Here is a 21,868-nt window from a genome sequence, read left to right as displayed (position 1 = left end):
GCGGTCCTGCGTGTTGACTGTGGTCACACATTTGCACACAGGTGGACAGGCGAGGGAGTGGGCGATTGGACCGGGACCCAGCTGGTCCCCGCGGCAAGCGGCAGGGAGAGCACCGCCATTTCCCTGCTCTGACCCCACCTCCACATACAGCGTCATAACCCAGCGACTCTGAGTGGCCCGGCCCAGGTGAACCACCTAAGGCGCTGCTCCGCACCCGGCTGTGAGAAACAGCAGAGGGGGCCGCCATTTCCCCGCTCTGACCACGCCCCCACATACAGCGTCACAACCCAGTGACCTGGGAGTCCATGGCGCCGCTTCTCACACTTAAAGGGTGCGTGAACAGACCAAAAATGGCTCAAGAAGATCTCAAAGCCCCAGAAACTATAGATCTAAGCGATGAAGAAATAGCAAAACTCTCAGATGCACAGTTTAAAACACTGGTCATCAGGATCCTCACAGAACTGGTTGATTATAGCCACAAATTAGACAAATATATGAAGGCGAAACTAATTGAAATGAATGGAATTGCACAGGACACCAATAGCAATGAAAAGGAAACTGGGACTCAAATCAATGGAGTGGACCAGAAGAAAGCAAATAATGGCCAAACAGAAAAGAGTCAAGAAGCAAGAATTCAAAGAAATGAGGAGAGTCTTAGGAACCTCCAGGACATCTTTAAATGCTCCAATATCTGAATTATAGGGGTACCAGAAGGGGGAAAAGCACAGCCACCAGTGGAAAACTTACTTGAACAAATAATAAAGGAGAATTTCCCCAATCTGGCAAAGGAAATAGACTTCCAGGAAATCCAGGAACCTCAGAGAGTCCCAAAGAACTTGGACCCAAGGAGGAACACACCAAGGCACATCATCATTACATTAGCCAAGATTAAAATGAAGGAGAGAATCCTAGAAGCAGCAAGAGCTAAGGGGACAGTCACCTACAAAGGAGTCCTCATCAGACTGTCAGCGGATTTCTCAAAAGAGACCTTACAGGCAAGAAGGGGCTGGAAAGAGGTATTCCAAGTCATGAAATCCAAAGACCTACAACCAAGATTGCTCTATCCAGCAAAACTTTCATTTAGAATGGAAGGACAGATAAAGTGCTTCTCAGATAAGATCAGATTCAAGGAGTTCATCATCACCAAGCCCTTATTATATGAAATGTTAAAGGGACATACCTAAGAAAAAGAAGTTAAAGAAACATGAACAGTGAAAGGACAACAAATTCACAGTTATTAACAACCACACCTAAAACAAAAGCAAACTAAAAGGACAGTTAGATCAGGAGTGGAAACATAGAAATGAAGATCTCAAGGAGGGTTAGCAACAGGGGAGTGGGAGGAGGAGAAGGGGGGAGAAGGTACAGAAAATAAGTAGCATAGACAGTAGATAGAAAATAGATGGGGGGGCAAGAATAGCATGGGAAATATAGAATCTAAAGAACTTGAGACACATGGTCATAAACTAAAGGGGGGGTAATGGTGGGGATGGGGGGTAGGTTGGAGGGGAATGAAAGGGGGAATAGAACAACTGTAACAGCATAATCAATAAAAAAATTAACAAAAAAAGAAATTGGACCGGAAAAAAAATTAAAAAATAAAAATTAAAATAAATTAAAAAGATGCTAAGTAAACCATGTAGATTAATACTATGGAAATCTTGTGCAAAGCCTCAAAACAACAAAGTAGATATTTATGTAGTGATTTGAAAAAATGCCCAAGATTTATTATTATTATTTTTTAAAGATTTATTTATTTTATTTTTAGACAAAGGGGAAGGGAGGGAGGAGGAAGGAGAGGAACATCAGTGTGTGGTTGCCTCTTGTGTGCCCCCTACTGGGGACCTAGCCCACAGCCTAGGCATGTGCCCTGACTGGGAATCAAACTGGTGAACCTTTGTTTCGCACCCTGACAGTCAGTCTACTGAGCCACACCAGCCAGGGCAGAATTTATTGTTAAATGAAAAAAAAAGAGGTTATAGAACACAGAACAGTAAGTACCATATGATACTATTTGTGTTAAACACACCCTCCGCCCCCTCAAATCTAAACAGATACCTATTATATTGACAAGAGTGGCTCCCTCTTGGTGGAATTAAAGAAATTTTAGACTTATTTGTATACATTTTTGAAGATGAAAAATGAATACCTGTATTACCTGTTTGATTGAAAGTAAATTTTAGCCCTGGCTGGTGTAGCTCAGTGGATTGAGCGTGGGCCTGTGAGCCAAAGGATCGCAGTTTGATTCCCAGTCAGGGCACATGCCTGGGTTGCAGGCCAGTTCCCAGCATGGGACCATGAGAGGCAACCATACATTGATTTCTCTCCCTCTCTCCTTCCCTTCCCCTCTAAAAATGAATAAATAAAATCTTTAAAAAAAAAAGAAAGTAAATTTTAGAAAAGAAATGTCGAGAATGAAAAATGGCAGAGTTAGCCTTAGCTTTGAATGTGTCGAATGTTTGCCTGCTGTTCGAGTGTGAACTATATCATAGTAGAGCAGCTTACGTTTGTGTTTTGCTTTATGGTAAACAAAGCTTTGCCCTGCATCCCTTGGCTTTATCCTCATAACAACGAGATGGGATGGTGAAGGTCAGTGACATCTCTGTTTGTTTCATAGTTGAAAATACAGTCTCCGAATTTATTCATAGTAAAATTGTGAATTCTCTACCACCTGGGTGTCTCCTCATGTTATTGCTGCATTTAACACCTAGTTTATAATTCAACTCTTTCAGATGAGACACTAAGATTAAACTTTCCACAGGCTGTGGCTTTCCACAGCCAAGTGTGTACTACCACTTCAAAGTAGGTTATTTCCCAAGCCGTGTGCCAAGCAAATCTATTTCATAGGTGAAGTCCTTGTTTCTTCCCTTTCATCTTGCTCAGTCTTCCTAATGTTTTCTTCTGGATGTGGCCCTGTTTTTCTTTCTGATGTTGTTTTCTCTCATTTAACTATTTTTATTTCCTGGTGTATGCACTTGCCCTTTCCATCGGAGACCAGACGGCAGCTCCCTGGCTGAGCTGAAAGGCAGAAGATGTCTCAGCAGAGAGAGGAGAGCGGAGTGGAGCAGACCGTCCAGGAGCTGAGCCGTCTGGTCAGAGACGGGCCTGGCCCCGGCGCTGTCTCATAGCCATGCTGTTTTCACAGCTGCGCCGTATAAAAATTGAGCTGTTTTGCACTGAATCTTCACCGTCCCCCAAAGAGAACTATCATTATTTTCTAAGTGTTGATGCGTAATAACTTAAAATGTTACTTTTCCCAGGTAGATACTTCTTAATTAGGCTCTCTTGAGGAACAGCCTCCAAAGTCCAATGAGGGGGTTAGACTAGATGATCTTTGAAACTCAGCTCAGACATCTGTGTTGCAATGTATCTGTCTTAAATTATGACATTTTGGGGCCTTTCACAAGCTTGAGAATAAAATAATTTTGTTTAGAAATACTTGTCAAAGTCTCCTCAAATCATTTGGTATAGCTCCGGCTTTCTTGGCTACTTCTAAGACACTTCGTCACTGCTCTCCGAGTCCCCGGTGGAGTTGTCTGTGGGGACTATGGAGCTGGGAGTCTGAGGAACTGACCTCTAATCACGATTCAGTATGAATTTCGTGCCTATATAAATGTATGTCAGAAAAAGCTGAGTGGTGTGGAAAGAAAAGGGCTTTGTCCAGGGTTCACTGTTTACTCACCCCATTCATTTATTTTTTTTAAAAAAGATGTGTTTACATTGAGCTGTGACTGGCTTTAGGGGCGTTTTTAGGAGTCAGCAACATGGCAGAAGACATGAAGACCAAAATCAAGAGCTACAAGCCTGCCCCTTTTGATAGCCGCCTCTCCAACCAGAACCAGACTGGGAACTGTTGGCAGAACTACCTGAACTTCCACCACTGGGAGAAGGCAATGGCTGTTACAGGGGGAGACGTTTCCATGTGCAAATGGTACCCGTGTGTGTACAAGTCCCGTCGCCCCATATCCTGGGTGTCAGCCTGGGATGACCACCCGGCAGGAGGCACGTTTCCTGGGAAGATCTGAACTGGCTGCACCCAACCTGTCCTGTCTCTTCCATCCTTCTCCTAAGGAGGTGAAGGGGGACCTGGGTACGTCCCACCCTAGAATCCTAAATCATGGCTTAACTAACAATAAATACTTGTTGGATAAGCGAAAAAAAAATATTTATTTTTATTTTTTAAAGGTTTTATTTATTTATTTTTAGAGAGAGGGGCATGGAGGGAGAGATGGAAAGAAACATCAATGTGTGGTTGCCTCTTGTGTGCCCACTACTGGGGACATGCCCTGCAACCCATACATGTGCCCTGAGTGGGAATTGAACCAGCACCCCTTTGGTTTGTAGGCTGGCACTCAATCCATTGAGCCACACCAACCAGAGTAGATTTTATTTATTTTTAGAGAGAGGGGAAGAGAGGGAGAAAGAGAGGGAAAGAAACATTAATGTGTTAGAGAAGGCCTAACCTGCAACCCAGGCACATGCCCTGAGTGGGAATTGAACCAGCATCCTCTCATTTTGCCGGAAGATGACCAACCCACTAAGCCACACCAGTCAGGACTCACCCCATTCATTTAAAAAACAAACAAATATACAGCATAGGAAATATAGTCATAACATTATAACAACTGCATGGAATTATCAGGGGGAACACTTTATAAAGTATATGATTGTCTAACCATTATGTTGTATACTTGAAACTAATACAAAATGATATTGATTATAAGTCATAATTGAAAAAATAAAATAGTAATGATTTAAAAAGGCAAAAAAGCACCCCAAAACCAACCCAAACCCAATCAAACAAATGGGTATTACATCCTAGTTACTATGCCAGGTTCTAGCAAGACAGTGGTGAATAAGACAAAATTCTCTATCTTCAGTGAGTACTATTTATTGATTTTGAGCATCTTTTCAACTCTCGAATTCTCTTTCCTCTGTGTAAAAGGTGCTGAGAATACGCACTCATATTCCACAAGAATTTCAATTAAGTTGTAGTGTTCTGGTCCATTGTTCTGATGTTGGGTTGTATTACTTGGGTGTGCTGGGTAGGGAAAAAGATCGAAAACTGCTGATCTAGTTCAAGTTCTTCATTTGTAGACGACAGAGTAGAACTCAGAACAATTATAATTGACCATCCCAGTGCCCTTTTTACTTACCATTCCCAGTGGAGTTTCTTCTGGACCCTCAAGAAGTTTTTACAACTTTTGAGGTCTTTTTTTCCCTCCTCTCTGGCCTGTGTGCTCCAGCTCAGCAAAGCACTGTGTTGAGAACAAGCTATGATTGTTCATTCGCATATTCATTTTTTGAAACCCTCACTCGAGGATATATTTATTGATTAGTTTTTAAAGAGAGTGGGGAAACAGAGAAACATTGTTGTGAGAAACTTCGATTGGTTGCCTCTTCTATGCACCTTGACTGCGGATCAAACCCACAACCTAGGTATGTGCCCTGACCGGGTGATCAAACTCACAACCTTTCAGTGCACTGGAGGCCACTCCAACTGAGCCACCTGGCCATGGCTGTGCATTCATTTTGCTCGGCTGGGTTCTTTCTTCACAATTCTCTACCACCGTTTCCCTTCTTGAAATCCAACCATGCAGTGTCACTTTTTTCTAAGGTCATGGCCCCTCAACTTGATGAAGACTTTCCGTTGAATCTCAGAGCACTTTGAATCTTAGTTTACCATCACTATCCATAATCTGTGTGAGCTTTCCTTTCACCCTAGAGTGCAAACTGTGTCCTGTTGCTTTTTTTCTTTCCCCTGGTGCTTAATGCAGTGCTTTATAGCAACTGGTAAGTAAATAATCTTTGATGAAATTGAAGACTTAAAAAAATTTTAATGTGTTGATTGATTGGAGAGAGAGACAAACATTGATTTGTTGTTCCTCTTATTTATGCATTCATTGTTGTTTTTCATATGTGCCTTGAACCCACAACTCTCATGTGCCAGAGTGATGCTCTAACCAACTGAGCTACCCGGCCAGTACATGAATTGAAATTTGTGAATCAGATCAATGACATGATAGCAATAATACATGACCAGCTCACCATAGAATGTTATTGTGATAATAAAATGAGGCAATGAATATGAAGCAAATTTTGACAGTTTTTCACAGTAATACAATCAAGGAGGATGACTAAATAGAAAGTAGTCTGGGAGCTGATTCACATTTGAAATAGTTAGAAAAGTAAATGTTACTTTCTTTTTTGCCTGGAGACGCTGAACGTTGGAAGATTTAATCGTTGTTTTCTTTTTTTTCCCTATGATTTTTATTTATTTATCTTTAGAGGGGAAGGGAAGGAGAGAGGGAGAGAAATATCAACGTATGGTTGCCTCTCATGCATCCCCTGCTGGAAACTGGCCTGCAACCCAGGCATGTGCCCTGACTGGGAATTGAGCCACAGTACTTTGGTTCACAGGCCCGCACTCAATCCACTGAGCTACAAACAGCCAGGGCTGCTGGTTTTTTTGTTTGTTTGGGTTTTTTGTTTTGTTTTTTTAAAGGCTGTCAAGTGGTAAACATTCTGTATTTCTGTAGCCCCTGAAGAGAAGTAGATTTCAATTCATCAGGTGGCAGAACGGTCTAACACTTAGAGCTGTTCAACAATGGAGCCGGCTGCCTTACTGAGGGTAGTGAGCTCCCTAAAATTTGAACAACTGTTGAAATAGAAGTTGGACGACCTTCTGGCTGGAATGTGCAAGAGGGAATTCCTGCCTGGGCAAGAGTTGGACTGAAGACCTGTAAGGTGTATTCCGACTAAGGTTTCTACGGCTTTTCAGCTTAGTTGATTATCTGAACTGTCTTTGTGAACAGTTTTTTTTTTTTAAATTAAATTATCAATCAACTTAAAAGCTGTATGGTCAAGCTTACAATAAGTAAAATTTGATAAAACGAGGAGTGGGAAATCAGGTTTAAATGTCCAGCTACCACTAAAGGAGGAGGGCGGAGAGAGGGGGTGGAGAAGGAGGGGGGGATGGTGGAGGAGGAGAGGGGGTAAAAGGAGAGGCAAAAGTTTGTGTTTGGAACGATGCGTCCTGGGCAAGTGACAGTTGTTATCGAAAACGTAAGCGCTCTAAGTTGTTTCACTTTACACAAACACTTGTGCATTTTTCACGTCCAGCAGTACCGTAAGCAGAAGTGAGAGTCTGTGTTTGGTGAAGACAATTTCCCGGAAGGGGATCCACGGTACTGCGGTCGCCCAGGACCGTGACACCGCCGAGCCCACTTGGCCCACTGGAGCGGAAGGGCCCCGGCTGGCCGCCCGCCCGAACTACCAGCCCCAGTGGTCCCCGCGGCGCTGCGCACGCGCGATGGCGTGGCGGCAGCGCCACCTCAGGACGCAGAGAAGGCAGCTAGCGACTGGCTGCGACGGTGGCGGCGGCGGCGCTGGTGGCAGTTCGCGGCGAGGGCGACTGCTCCGAGGCCGAGTGACGAGCGGGCGGGGACCTCGGTTCCTTCTCCTGCTTGATCCTCTGGTGAGTGTCCGTCCCCAGTAACCCGCGCCGGGTGCACAGCTTCCTGTCCGGCGACCGGGCTGCTCTGGCCTTGGGCCGCTGCCTGCGCCTGTCGGCCGGGCCGTGGGGTTCAGCTGACCCCGGGGCCCTTCCCTACAGTGACTGGGGAAGTGGGGGTGGGCAGAAACTCGGTGAGACCGAAGGGAGAAGTGTTGCGGAGCGCTCGCGCCAGGCCGCCTGGGGCGGGCGAGAGGGAGGGTCGCGTGGGGGATGGGATGCGAGGCGAAGCAGGTGGGAAACCGAGCATTGGAGGCGAGAATGAAATGGAACGTCTTCTGAGTGCGGCCGGTGAAGGTGTATCGTCGCCTCGGGGACTCTGAACAAGCGGGACTCACCAGCCTGGCGGGCAGCCCACCTACCTTAAACACAGACTATACTTGGTGGTTCTCCCCGGCTGTTGGAGGTATGGGGAGTGAGGGACTGTCGGTTGCTTTCATCTCCTTTTCCTCAATCTCACCTTCTATTGACTGGCAAAATTTAAATGGGTGCTGGCTAGGCAAACCGTGGAAATGAACAGGGCTCTGTGCATAAATCTGCGTAAAAATAGGGAGGCATGGTGATTTGTTCAGGTTGAGAGATAGGTCAAAGAAGATTTCAGTGTTTTTATTTTAAAGTTGGTGACAAAAATTAGTTTGAGCAAGGCTTTGAACTAGGAAGGGTTTTTAACCCGAGATTCAGTGGTTGGTGAATAGAACTGGATGGGGGGAGGGGCCAGCTGTAATTTATTATTTTCCTCAGTTATAAATGTAGCCAACAAAACACTGTAGAATTAGCAATGCCTGTGACTTTGTCACCGATGAAAATTACAGATATTATTGTATCATCTTTACAGTTGTTGCAGATAGCTCAGAATATCATTTATGCTTTTGATTTCTTCAAATTTATGGTATTGTTAGACCCAGTGTCTCACCTCGTTATTTAATGTAATGGTCAACCTGCACATACATTACTATATCAGTGCTTTTAAAAATTGTTTTGCTAACAGTTCAGTGTAATTGGTTTCCTTTGTAATCTCATGTATTTAATTACGTATTTAAAAGCAATCTGAGAAGGGTTCCATAGGCTCCACCAGACTGCCAAAGACATTCATAAAAAAAATATTTAAGAACTCCTGAAGTAGAAATAAGTGTTTTGGGATCTGGAGGTCTGCCTGGAAGAATAGTTGAATCATTGGATGAGAAAGAAGACAAGCAGATAAGATGATAAATGTAGATGAAAGAGGGAATTTTGTAATCAGGGGAGTAAAAGAGAAGTGTTGGCTGAAATCAGAGTAAGAGTTTTGGGAGATAGAATAGACCACAGGTGTTGCATTCAGGGTCTTGGGGAATCAGCAAAATGAGTGGAGGAAGAAAGGGTAGTGAATACTTTGGCTTTAAAATGTTAGTATTATTGCACCTTCTAGTTCCAGGTGATGAAGCCCTCCAAGCTATTGCGTGAGCCTGTGAAAGGAAGTTTTAGTGGGTGCTGGTTTTCTTTAAATCATGTGGATAGTGTGGCTTTTAAAGAATTGTTTACCCTTAAGTGAAAACCTCAGGATCTCTCTTCAAATATATTTTCCTATTGCTCTTACCTTCTTTTCATATGTGATAGAAAGGAAATGTGCAGATTGTGGAGTTGGAGAGTTGGTAAGGTTTTTCTTTTTTTTTTTTTTTTGAGATTTCATTACAAAATTTTTAAAAGATTTTATTTATTTATTTTTAGAGAGGGGAAGGGAGTGAGAAAGAGAGGGAGAGAAAGGTAGGTTTGAGAGAGAGAGATCCATCCGTTGCTTTTAGTACGCACCCTACCAGGTACTGAACCCGCAACACAGGCATGTGCGTGCTCTGACTGGGAATCGAACTGGCAACCTTTTGCTTTATGAGAGGACACCCACCCAACTGAGCCGCACTGGTGTCTGTACCCATTTAAAATTTTTGCAGTTCAACTTCATTTTTGTGTCAGACTTCTCACTGACAAACGACTCAACTTTTTTTTTTAGAGTAAGTATGACTTGAAATTTGCACCTGTTTGTAAAGTACCTGTCAGCATCTGGTATGAGATTCCCCCCTCTAAAAATAATAGTAATAATGGAAAACCACTGCTGCACACATTTTCTGGAAAAAAATAAAGGTGGGATATGGAAGAGTGAAGAAGAGTATTTTATGAAACAGATGTTGATGCTGAAATCGTAGTTTATGTTGTACTGAACACACCATTTCACAGATCACTGCCTTGGAGGGGTTTTGCCTGGTGCTTTGCTGTGTCCTTTGTCACTCTTTGTCCCCTGTCCCTATGTTTTATTTATAGCATCTTTTTATCATATACATTGTATATTTATTTAGTGTTATATTTTATATATTTTTAAAGATTTTATTATTTTGAGAGAGAGAGGAAGCAGGGGGAGAAGGGGAGAGAAACAACCGTGTGTGGTTGCCCCTCACGCACCCCCACTGGGGACCTGGTCGGCAACCCAGACGTGTGCCCCGACTGGGAAGCAGACCAGTGATCCTTTGGTTCCCAGGCTGATGATCAATCCACTGAGCCACACCAGCCATGGCTGTTTAGTATTTTAATTTTTGTCTCCCTATTAAAATGTTAGCTCTGTGAGAATAGGAACTTTGTCTTCAAAGGAATAGTGGCTGGCACTTAATAATTCTTAATAATTAGTAAATACTTGCTGATTGAATCTGAACTTTTTAAAATATATTTTTATTTTAGTTTTTAATTTTTAAGTGTTACATTTTTTAAAAGACAGGAAATTATTTTCCAAACACCTTTTGGTGCTTTTGTGGGCCTTCCCTAGGTTGGTATAAGTGACTGAATTTTTCACATAAGATAGATAAAAATGTTTAATGCCTGATAGTATCAAATATTAGCGAAGATGTGGTTGGACATGGTGATTTAGAAACTGCTGGAGTTTACATTGGTACAGCTGCCTTGAGAGACAATATTTGCAGTGCTTAGAAAAGTTGAAAATGGGCACACATCTCCTGTAATTTCACAATTTTTGGAAGGCAGTAAAAATAATGGGAGGTGATGATAGACGGGATGATATCCGTAGTTTTTATTTAAAGACTACAAGCAACTATGACAGTGTTTGTTAACAGTCACTTCTGGGAGCCAGAACACAAGTGGTAAATCATTCTTTGTATCTTTCTGTTGATATTGTTTTGGAATCCATAACTTTTAAATGTTTCCCAACTCTTTGAAAAAGTATAAGCCTATAGAGGAGTTGCAAGAGTAGCATAATAAACACACATACATTCTTCGCCTAGATTCAGTAATTGTTAACATTTGCCGTGTTTGGTTTCATAAACAGTAGACATATTTTGCTGAACTTTGCCAGTAGGTATAGGTACCATCAACACACTTTTCCTGAAAATACTTAAGGATGTATTTCGAAGAACAAAGACTTTCTTCTATATATCTACAATTCAACTGTCACCCTCAAGAAATTTAACATAGATGCAATATTATTTAATGTACAGTATATATCCAAATTTCCCCAGTTGTCCCAATATCACTCTTAGTTTTTCAGTTTTTGTTTTTGACCCAAGATGCAATTAAGGATCTCATATTTAGTTGTCTGCTTGTATCTGAAATCATTTAGCACCTATTTTTTTGGTCTTTCATGGCAGTAAGCATCCAGACCAGGTTTTGTAAGATGCCCCTTGATTTGGATTTGTCTGAACATTTCTTGGTGTTCAGATTCAAGTTGAACATTTTTGGCTGTGCAGGTGATTTTAGGTTCCTTTCTGTGTATCACATAGAGGCATGAGATGTCAGTTTCATTATTGATGAAAATTTGATGGTTATTGTAAAGGCACCCCTTTTTCTTTCGTAATTAATAAGTAATTATGGAGTGATAATTTTAAAACTTCCTCAAAGTCATGAGTTGTTTATAGACATGCCAGTATAAAAGGTCAAGAAAATTTAGATTGGAGGTACTCTTAATGGATGTATATAGGAGATGGGATTTGAACTGGACCTTAGTGTAATTGGCTATAGGAATATTGGAGAAGGGCTCCAGGCGAAGGGAACCATTGAACAAAGACAAGGACAGTTTTGTAAATTAAATTGGAGATCATTTGAGACTTTCCTCTCTCCTTTACTTTTTCCCTCATTCTCTCTTTCTCTCCTCTCCCTCTACAGGGAGATTGCTCACAGTGAATCCGAAGTCAGTATTCTGGAGAAGAACCAGAGAGTAAACAAATCGAGTTTTGAATTCCTTCTCTGCCACATAATAGCTGAATGAATAGGTGGTGAGTTATGTGACTTTTCTCCTAGTTTCTCATCTGTGAAATGAAAGTGATAAATACCATGTAGGATTAAATCTAATAATAATCATGTATGAAAAGCACCAGCAGCGTGTCTTTCACTCAGTAATTGCTAGTTACCTTTTGGTGCTCCAGCTCTTAAACTGCTTTCACTCTTTTCCACCTTGGTACCACATCCCTGACCTTAAAGCAAGCCCTACTCCTCTGGTGCCTTCTTGGCCACCATCACGGTGCCATCACTTCCCACTTCACCCAGTTGGCCCCAGTCTGAGTTTGTGAGCCGCTTTCCAGTGATGGCACATAGTGCCTACCACCTTAGGAGGTGATGTGGCCTGATACTATCATTCTGGAAGTTGTAACCGTATGTATCAACTTCTTTTTTGGCTCAGTTCACATTACAGCATTTGCCACGCTTTGAATGTGATGTGCTTCAGTTTAAATTCATTTTATTTCAAAAGTTACCCCTCATACTTATATGGAATTGAAGAGGGAAAGTGGATATATCCTGACGGTAAGCCAGTACTTGGAAAGACCAGTACTTGAAAACAATTTTCTGAAATGGTTAATTAATTCTTTTCCCTTTCAAGTTTTCTGTTTTTTCACCATACGTATTTTCTTTATTTTTTAAAAAAAGATTTATTTATGTTTAGAGAGAGGGAGGGAAAAAGAGAGGGAGGGAGAAAGAGAGGGAGATGATTGCCTCTCGCGTGCCCCCTACTGGGTACCTGGCTTGCAACCCAGGCATATGCCCTGACTGGGAAGCATCCGTCCTCTGGTTCGCAGGCCCGGGCTCAGTTCACTGAGCTACACCATCCAGGGCTGTTTTCTTCTCTGGAGTTAATTTTTTCTTAGGCAAGAAGGATTTCAGCATTGTTTTCATATTTGAAGTGCCTAAACTTGTGTTTGCATAGAATTATTTGAGGCTTTAACTCTTTAAGTAATCCTGATCAAGATGTTTTCATTTGTAAAACCAATAATTTCTGTATTATAAATGCATGTTGGAGGAAGCTTTAGGTACTTGATTTCTGTTTTCTTAAATTATAGACAATTAAAGTTTCCTTCTTTATGCATATCTGAATTTTCTGAATTTTTCAGAATGTCTTACTATATATTATGATTTTGTAAAAACATTTTTAGAAAGGCAGGTTTTATTGTTCCTAAGCTGAAACCGGCTCTTGAACTTGCAATGCAGTGGTCAAAAGAAGAGGGGAATGTCTTTTGATACTTGAGGTCCTTTTTCTAATATACATGAATGAGTAGTTGAGCAAATGTTTAAAAATTTAAAAAACAGGCTTTTCCAGGGGTCTTCATAGTGTCTCTTTTTTTTCTTCTAAGTTTGAAGATGAAGCTTCAATGTATGAACCTTTTTTAAAAGCCACTTTTTAAATGTAAGGCTTTAAGCATACTGCTGTAAGTGTAAAAACAGGCAAGATGTCTGCTCATTAGTGTAAGATGACTGTCCTGAGGTGCTTGCTTGGTCTTGCGCCCAGGTAATGCCGGAACACCCACGCTGCAGACTGGTGGAAAGCATGTTGTCAAACATGTTCAGTTCTTTTCTTTTTTTTCCTTACTAATTTGTTTTCAATATATTTTGTATGAGTGTTTGAAAGGATTAAATCATGGTTTTCCTATTGGAAATTTTTAAAGACAAAAAAATTAGTCAAGGAATATTAGCCTTTTTCCTATATTTTCAGAATCAGAATCCATTTTTCTTCCCAGGCAATCTTAATTTTTAGTTTAAAGCATCAGTTCTTTTTTAAAAGTTGATTTTAGGGAGAGAGAGAGAGGGAGAAAGAGAAACATCAGTTTGTTTTTTCACCCATTTATGCATTCATTGGTTGATTCTTGTATGTTCCCTGGCTGGGGATCAAATCCTTAACCTTGATGTGTTAGGATGATGCTCTAACCAACTGAGCTGCCTGGCCAGGGCTGCAATTTTAATTTTTTTCAAATACATGTAGTTTTGAAGTTTTTAGGACTTAAGCTAAATTAATTTATTTTCAACCCACTTTGAACTGTAACTGTCTGCTTTCACTTTCTAAGACAGGACTGTGACCCATCTCTTAATTTTACTTCCATTATTTATAAATCCTGACTACTTTACAAAAATACATTAGGTCTAAAAGTCATAGCACTTAAGGCAGAATTGCAGAGTGTTTATAAATACAGATTTCTTTACCAGAAGAACTTAGGAAAGAATAGATGAGTTCTTTTTGAAAAATTATCTCATTTTTATTATCTCCTTTAGAACCCAAGGAATCTTTGATTCCTTTCAAACAGAATGCCTTTTAATGTGTAACTGTTCAAGATTATGATGGGTCAACTTGGATTCTGATGGAAAGTGACTTATTAAGCTTCTTTATTCCAGCATTTCAAAACATCATCATAACAGTAATGATAATAATAGCTAACATTTATTGAGTTATTTTTTGTTTTCTAGGCATTATGTAATCCATTTAAAATTACCAAATCCATAATTCTTTGGAGACATCTTAGTGGTTTATTTCTTTTGGAAAAAAATATTTTAACTAACTAAGTAATTTTGTGTGTGTGTGGTCCAGGAAGTTCCTTTTAGGTTAACACAGTCAATGGTAGTAATCTCATTTGAAGTTGGATAATCAATATTTATAATTTTATGAACCACCAGTCTGATAAATGCGGATGGAATGGACCTGACAGCCTGCTGTTCACATTGTTTCTCTTCATTTTTCGGGTGGACTCCTGGGTTTTGAAACAGGCTTTACCAGTAATACAGCTCAGCAGAAATGTAGCTGAAGCTTCCTCAAAGCATGTGGGTGGTGAATTCTTCCTCTTAGAAGTTTGCAGAGGGTTCCAAAGGTTTTAGGTTTTTCTTTAGTTATTTGGTTTATCTTGATCTCCAGATTTATATATGTCTGAATGAGTTGTCATTAGAGATTATCGAATAGGAAATTAGATTGGTGATATTTAATTATAGACTAATAGAGTTAATGGACATTTATCTCATTGGGAAAGTTCTTGATCCCCATTTCTGCACTTGGTGGATATTTTTGTATCATTTATTGCCTCTGGGAAATAAAGGGATATGATTTTAATGCCTTTGTAATTCTGCTTATTGGTGTGTAGCTTGCTGTTGTTGAAGTATGTCTAGAAATTAAGGACTGTGTTCTTTTCATTGGATGAAAAATTTCATGTTAAATATGTTGTATTCACAGAATTTGTCTGGTCCTGAGTGTTTAAGTAATTCACACTAGCAGGCAGATCTTTCAGTGGGGAAGAATCAGGGCCAAGTTGGTTTTTTTCTTTTTTAAAAAATTACCAAAGTAATAAATATTCTTTGTTTAAAAAACAACTAAAAACAATGCAAAAAGGAAGTCTTTTCTTCCTCACATATATATTTACATACTATATGCTTTGGGTTTTTCCTTTTTTTTCTCCTAAAATTACACTTAATGCTTGTGCTTGCTAAGTGCATTACGTATATTAACCCATTGAACCCTCTCAGCCCTATGAACATACCCTATGGAGTAAGTTCTGTTTTTTGTCCATTTGCAGATGAAGAAAGTGAGGCAGAGAGAGGTAACTAGCCACAGGTTGCACACCGAGTTTCAGCAGCACTGAGATTCGGGCGTAGGTGGTCCTGCCCCAGGGTTTGTGTTTCAGCCCCTGTGATGCCTCTGGGACCTTACCGTGCATACTGTGCTGCGGTTTGCGTTTTTCTCTCAATGATACGTGCTGGGCATCTTTCCGAGTACGTCTACTACTTTCTTTTTAATAATTACCTGCATGCAGTATTCCAGAATAGGGGCATACCATAACCTACTTTCGTGTCTTTTAGACTCAGTCTTCTTTAATATTGCCAGTCCCAGTGGTAATGATTTCAGGAATATTTTTTTCAAGTAAAATAGGTTTATTTATAAGTATTTTTATATCTCTTAATACACAGATAAAACATTGATGGGAACTTGTGATTTTTATGTGGTTGCATACAAATCAAGGAATATTTTTAAAAGTCAAGATTTGTGACCTGGAATAGTATTTGCTAAGTAATGCGTATTAACTGTCCAGATGTGTGATATTCTCTCAGTTGAGTTGTATAGTTTAATGAGGCTTAACTCACGGCCATTTGTTATGCGTGGCTTTATTATTTTTGTGATCAGCCTGTCTTCTTTAGCTCTAGGAAATTAGTCGTGTATTGGTGGTAAAATCAATACCTGTTTGGGTTTTACTTATTTCCTTTTGTCAGGGTCTGGAATTTTGGTGTCATAACAAGAAGTCTGTACTGCTGATTTGACTTTTGGGTATATTCTGGTTTTATATTACTTGCATCTTCAAAGTAGTCAGCATTGCAATTTCCTGTACTTGTGCCAGGAACAGTTGCTACTAAGTCCATTCTTTCTTCTACAATATTTTACTCTTGTTTCAAATATACCAGCTAAAGATATTAAAGTATCACTTGTTACCATTTTTATCCACAATGATAGCATTTCTCAATTGTGAGGAAATTTTTTTTTTGTTCATTGATAATTATTGCAAACATGTTCATTGGAGAGTTAGTAAATATCTTCAACTTAAATTTAGTTATTGTTCCTAAATTGTTTTGGAAGTGATTAGCAGCAGCTTGGTTGATTGCTAACTGGAGCATTGCTCTTTATCATTCAATAAATTATTTATAAATTCAAACATTTATTTAGCACTTGCTAACTGCTACTGCTAGTCCCTCCGCCACCTAATGGGGATATCAAGAGGACTATGTCCCCACTTCAGGGAGCTTGGTGGTTTATTCAGATAACCTTTTGTTGTAAACAGTGTAAACTGCTGTGATAGAGATGAATCCAAATGAGAAAAAAATCTGAGTCAAGAGAGTGGCCAGTAATGCCTCCTCAGTTAGAGGTTGGCCCAGAAGCCTAAGTGGGATTTAACTGGCCAGTGAAAGGAGTGACGGGAATAGAGTATGTATAGGAATCTGGTCTGTGAAAACCACTGGAAACTGTCATGAGAATGTAGGCCCATCAAGAGCAGACCTTACCTGTCTTATTCATCAGTGCTTAGCACATAGTAGGTGTTTAATAAACATTTGTTGAGGGAACTGTGTTAAATAAAGTTTACTGTGCTTGTGTGTCCATATTTTTTTGGAAAGAAATGAACTCAGCCCTGGCTAGTGTGGCACAGTGGATTGAGTGCTGGCCTGCGAACCAAGGGGTAGCTGGTTTGATTTCCAGTCAGGGCACATGCCTGGGTTGTGGACCAGGTAGGTCCCCAGGAGGGGGCGTGCGAGAAGCAAACACACATTGATGTTATCTCCCTCTCTTTCTCCCTCCCCCTCTAAAAAAAGAAAAAGAAATTAACTTGTTATTTTTAATATCCGACCCTTTTTAAATCATGTGGCTTAATAGGACATTACAAAATGAGGAAGCAACTAACTGTTCCTGCATTGAAGGAGATTAGTCTTACAAGGGAATGTAAAGGCAGACAAACCCTTGTAATTCAGCGTGATTATTTATGTTTACAAAATATATTTGCAAAAGCCACCATCTCTTAAACGGATTGGCTAGATCACAGAAGAATGATGGGGAACATAAATTTTCAAGTTAAACTTGTTTGATAAAATTCAGGAGTTAGCATTGTCGTGGGTCGTTACTGGTAAGAATGGCAGTCGTGTCCCTTTTTTTTGCTCTATCAACACTAATAGGGATATTACGTAAATACTTTGAGGAAACTGCCTGTATAATGAACAGAAAAAGTCACTGACAAGGTAAAAGTTCTGCCTTGAGTAGCATCATGATTTTGCCAAATCCGCATACTACTTGTACTTTTATTTATTGAATGCCTTCTTTTAAGGACACACTCTAAAATATTTTGAAAGAAGCTTGATGTTACTATTAGAACAAAAGGCTAACGTTTCTTACTCTAAGTAGAAAGCAACTGAAATATAGTATAAACAAAACAATGTTATAAAATCTCACTGGCTGCTGTTCACGAAGGTGCTTTAATTAGAAGGACAGGTTAGCAGGTGTTAGGGAAATGTTGAAGACAGATTGGCGCTTTGCTTAGATTTTCTCCATGATGTAAGTGGAGAGACTGAAAGAGATTCAATGGAGTGGCTTTGCCTCTTAGTGATTGGGTGTTATTTAGTGTCATAGGGGAGAATAATGATGTCCTACACGGTACAGTCATTTACACTTCAGAGTCATCCCACATGAACTATGTGGTTCAGGATTAAGGTTGATGAGGAAATTATCCCAGTTTTGAAGGTGATGGAATGGAAACTTAGGTGAGGGAAGCACGTGGCTGGTAGGTGTGAAAACTCAGTCTCAGCTGCTTCATACTGTAGTTTTGGCGGCATCTTGGCGGATTTATTTAAGTAGTCGCTATATAAGGCAAGAAAGTTACTCTTGTGAAGTTACCTTTGACTTAACTAGATTAATAAAGAGATGATAGTTTATTTATTTGAAGTCTAGCTATTACTTAGAGTTTAGAACTATAAGATACATGTCATTAGCTAGGGATGCCTTTAGAAATTTTCAACAAAGAAAATTCCATAAAACATTTGAAATAGTTTTGTTCTACTTTAGAGTCCTCTTGGGTCACGGGAATTTGTTCAGGCATAGCTGCTAACATTTGTATTGGATAGGCCAAAAAGATTTTTTTTTTCCGTAGAATAAAAGACACATTTTTCAGTTTTACCAATAACTTTATTGATTGGGATATTTTGAGTATGTTGGCTATCTCCTGCATGGTATAACTTTGATTATTCTCAGTTACTGTCTTGATTCGACCACTGTCCACTTCAGTTGGTCTACCCTACTGGAGCATTGTCCAGTAAGACATTTCCAGCATAGAACTTTGCAAACCACTTTTGATGCGTTCAATCAGTCACAGCACCTTCTCCATATACAGCACAAATCTTTTTTTGCATTTCAGTTGTGGTTTTACCTTTCTTAAAATAATAAAGCAGCCCTGTATAGTGTGGTTCAGTAGATTGAGTGCTGGCCTGTGAATCAAAGGGTCGTTGGTTCAATTCCCAGGCAGGGCACATGCCTGGGTTGCAGGCTGGGTCCCTAGTAGGGGGCGCGTGAGAAGCAACCATACATTGTTGTTTCTCTCCCTGTCTTTCTTCTTCCCTTCCCCTCTGTAAAAGTAAATGAAATCTTTTAAAAAAACATTAAAAAATAAGTATTAAAGCATAATATGCCAGAAACGTTGCTTATTTTCTTCTATCTTCAATATTAAAATTGTACACCAAAATTCACCAATTTTGATAACTTTTTAAAAAAATGCACATTGATATGATAGTTGTCACAATACAATCTAACAAAATTGTTTCGAATGAAGTTAAAGACAACTAAGTGCTACTAGAGCCATGGTACAGAAAGTAACCAAATGAACTTTTTGGTCAGCCCAGCAATATGTGTACCTATGCTTCTTGGAACTTTTCATGTGTTTTCTAATTCACGCATTTCACCTTATCAAGCTGTGCTTCCTTTCTGTGCTCTGTCTTAGAGGAGGCATGTTTGCTTATCAGGAGTTGGCACCCTTTTCTGTCAAGGGCCAGATAGTAAATATTTTAGGGTTGTGAGCCATATGGACTCTGGCACCTGTTCAACTCTGCCACTGTAGCATGACAGCAGTTAGAGATAATATATAAACAAATTGGACTGTGTTCCAGTACCACTTTATGTATACACACAGTCAGCCAGCTGAATTTGGCCCACACACCTTAGTTTGCCATTGTGAAAGGATTTAGAAACCCAGTGTACTTCACTCCTTCAACTAAAATCTTCCCACTGATTCTTCATAACATGAGTTGAAAAGCTTAAAATCTAATGTAACATTCGCAGAAACATGATAAGCAGAACTCAATTTAATATTATAGATTTTCAAAGTCTAATTTTTGACCACTCCAAAAGGAAATGATATAACTTGGAAAATGCTTGCAGATTTCAGGAAACAAATTCTTGTTGTGATTGACATGAACAGAAATACACATCAGGCTAAATTAAGACTGGGTGGTCCAGGGTAGATCTTGATGGAGTTGGCTGTAAAGGTTGATGGAAGGAAGGGGAGATGATCTGCTTCCCAAATACATGCAGAGTTTTCTGGGGTTTCCATTTTTTACTCCTGCTGTTGGAAGCCTGGAGAATTCATCAAGGGAGGGGTTTAATTGAGCACATAGGCTCCCTTTTGACTTCCGCAGATGAGTTTGTACATTCTGGCACTACAGGGAAGTTTGTGGCTTTTAAAAGGGACTTTAAGTGATTGGGAAGGTTTATGAGGTCTGTTCAGAAGGTATCCAGCCATGTAATGTCAGACATAGAGACGTTTATTGAAGAGGATACAAGAAACACTGTATGTAGGACAATGATGCCACAGTCACATTCAAAGTAGGCACCTTGGGATTTCACACAGTTTTCCAGTTGCCATCAGCTGCCATGTCGTATTTTCCCAAATCTCATCGAGGGTCTGAAATCTCTTCCCCTTCAAAGGTGATTTTAGTTTTGGGAAAAGCCAGAAGTCACAGGGTGCCAAGTTACAGCCCTGGGTTTTAGAGGGGCTGAGTCACTAGGTCATTTGATGTTTTGCCAAAAACCTTTGCTCCAGACGTGATGCATGAGTGGGCATGTTGTGACGAAGCTGTCAATCACCAGTTGCCCATTGCTGCAGCCTTCTGCATTATCCAAATAGTTTCAGCGGAGAATGTTCAAGCCTAACACAAAATTTGATGTGGGTTCATTCATTGCTCCACTTGCTCAGTCATTTTCAGTGCTGTGGCCACACAATACATATATTCACTCAATAGTTTCTGCCACCCCCACTAACTTGTACAGTGAAGTCATCATTGTTCATGCATGCACTTTCCAGTCCATTCTCCTTGGATGCCAGGTTATATCAGTGTCACACAAACCATTCTCTTTATTTTAACAATGTCTTGACTTTTTCCGGATGGACCTCATGTATCAAATTGGTACTTTGGAAATACTAACCTGTCAGTGTAGGATAGATTGAAGAGAGAGACACATTAGGAATTTTTTTCCATTGTCTGGATTCCCGGGACTAAATTTGGGTTTTGCAGAGGAATCAGAAAGAATGAGAGAGAGAGAAGAAGAGAGAAGGATTTGGAGCAGAGTATTGCTGAGGGAAAGGAGGAGTCTTGTTTTGAGACTCAGAGTGTGTTTGTGCCATGACAGAACATGCCAGGAAGGTCAGGGACAATTGCTGCATGAGACAGGAGGCATGAGTGGGCACGTTGCACCATAGGGTACAGATGGTTAGGTTGGCTTATGGAGATTTGCATCTTGGGTGATTGGATTGTATCTTGGTATTAAGATGATTAGCAGGTGGGGGAAATAAAGAATTTACACTTGGCCAAGAGGTGCAGGCTGGGGGCACCTGTATTTTAAGTGACATTTGAGTATAGAGTCAAATGAAGTAGATGTCACTAGAAGCCACATAAAATTCTGTAAAAACCAAAGCTAAAAGGAACTTTCAGGAGTCACTTATTAACAGAACTGGAAATTAAGGTAGATGCTACTGACAAAATGTTTAGATTAGTTGGTTGAGAGCAAGGGCTGCTTTGGAGTCAGGCAGAACAGAGTCGATTTGATTTTGATGTGGCTACTTACTAGGTGTGCAGACACTTTTCTCAACTGTCATTGAGCACAACTGTCATAGAATTAATGAGGACTTGGTGAGGGAAAGAACAGCAGTGCCTGTCCTAATAAAGTCCTAAATAAATGTTGGTTTGATATTATTATTATTTTTTTAGATTTTATTTATCTTTAGAGGGGAAGGGAAGGAGAGAGGGAGAGAAATATCGATGTGTGGTTGCCTCTCATGTGTCCCCTGCTGGGAACTGGCCTGCAACGCAGGCATGTGCCCTGACTGGGAATCGAACGGCGATCATCTGGTTCTCAGGCCTGCGCTCAATCCATTGAGCTACACCAGCCAGGGCTATTATTATTATTGTTAGTTTCATATTGTTACTTTTCAGGCAGTGAATTTATTTGCCAGTGTTTGTTTTTTCCTGTTGTCTCCAATATGGTAAAAATCTCCCCATGTTTGGTTATTCATACCTACATTTATTTAAGCTGGTCCTGGTGGCTGATCTCTCTTGCAC

General features: G+C 40.2%; 2 protein-coding genes across 7 annotated transcripts in view; both read left to right on the top strand.

The window, feature by feature from the left end:
- Window positions 1-3,764: 3,764 nt before the first annotated feature.
- On the top strand, window positions 3,765-4,025 carry LOC119047669 (cytochrome c oxidase subunit 6B1-like). Its single transcript, XM_037143152.2, has one exon. The coding sequence runs from the start codon at window positions 3,765-3,767 to the stop codon at window positions 4,023-4,025; it is 261 nt and encodes an 86-aa protein (XP_036999047.2).
- Window positions 4,026-7,326: 3,301 nt separating this feature from the next.
- Window positions 7,327-21,868, top strand: part of GAPVD1 (GTPase activating protein and VPS9 domains 1) — a 58,861-nt gene continuing 44,319 nt past the window's right edge. For 4 of the 6 annotated variants that reach the window (XM_037161451.2, XM_037161289.2, XM_037161368.2 and 1 more), the window contains exons 1-2: window positions 7,330-7,477; window positions 11,648-11,757. The gene's annotated coding sequence lies outside the window, so the exon portion shown is untranslated. Of the gene's footprint in view, window positions 7,478-11,647; window positions 11,758-21,868 lie in introns of all 6 variants that reach the window. The other 2 variants (XM_037161529.2, XM_053667699.1) reach the window with 2 other exon arrangements.

Source organism: Artibeus jamaicensis, unplaced genomic scaffold (assembly GCF_021234435.1).
Source record: "Artibeus jamaicensis isolate MK-2021 breed Jamaican fruit bat unplaced genomic scaffold, CSHL_Jam_final contig_471, whole genome shotgun sequence".
Classification (NCBI taxonomy): Eukaryota; Metazoa; Chordata; class Mammalia; order Chiroptera; family Phyllostomidae; genus Artibeus; species Artibeus jamaicensis.
This window is presented reverse-complemented; position numbering and strand designations above follow the sequence as displayed.

Bases quoted from the DNA above. Each gene is read 5' to 3' on its own strand.
- LOC119047669 (XM_037143152.2), top strand. From the start codon at position 3,765: ATGGCAGAAGACATGAAGACCAAAATCAAGAGCTACAAGCCTGCCCCT.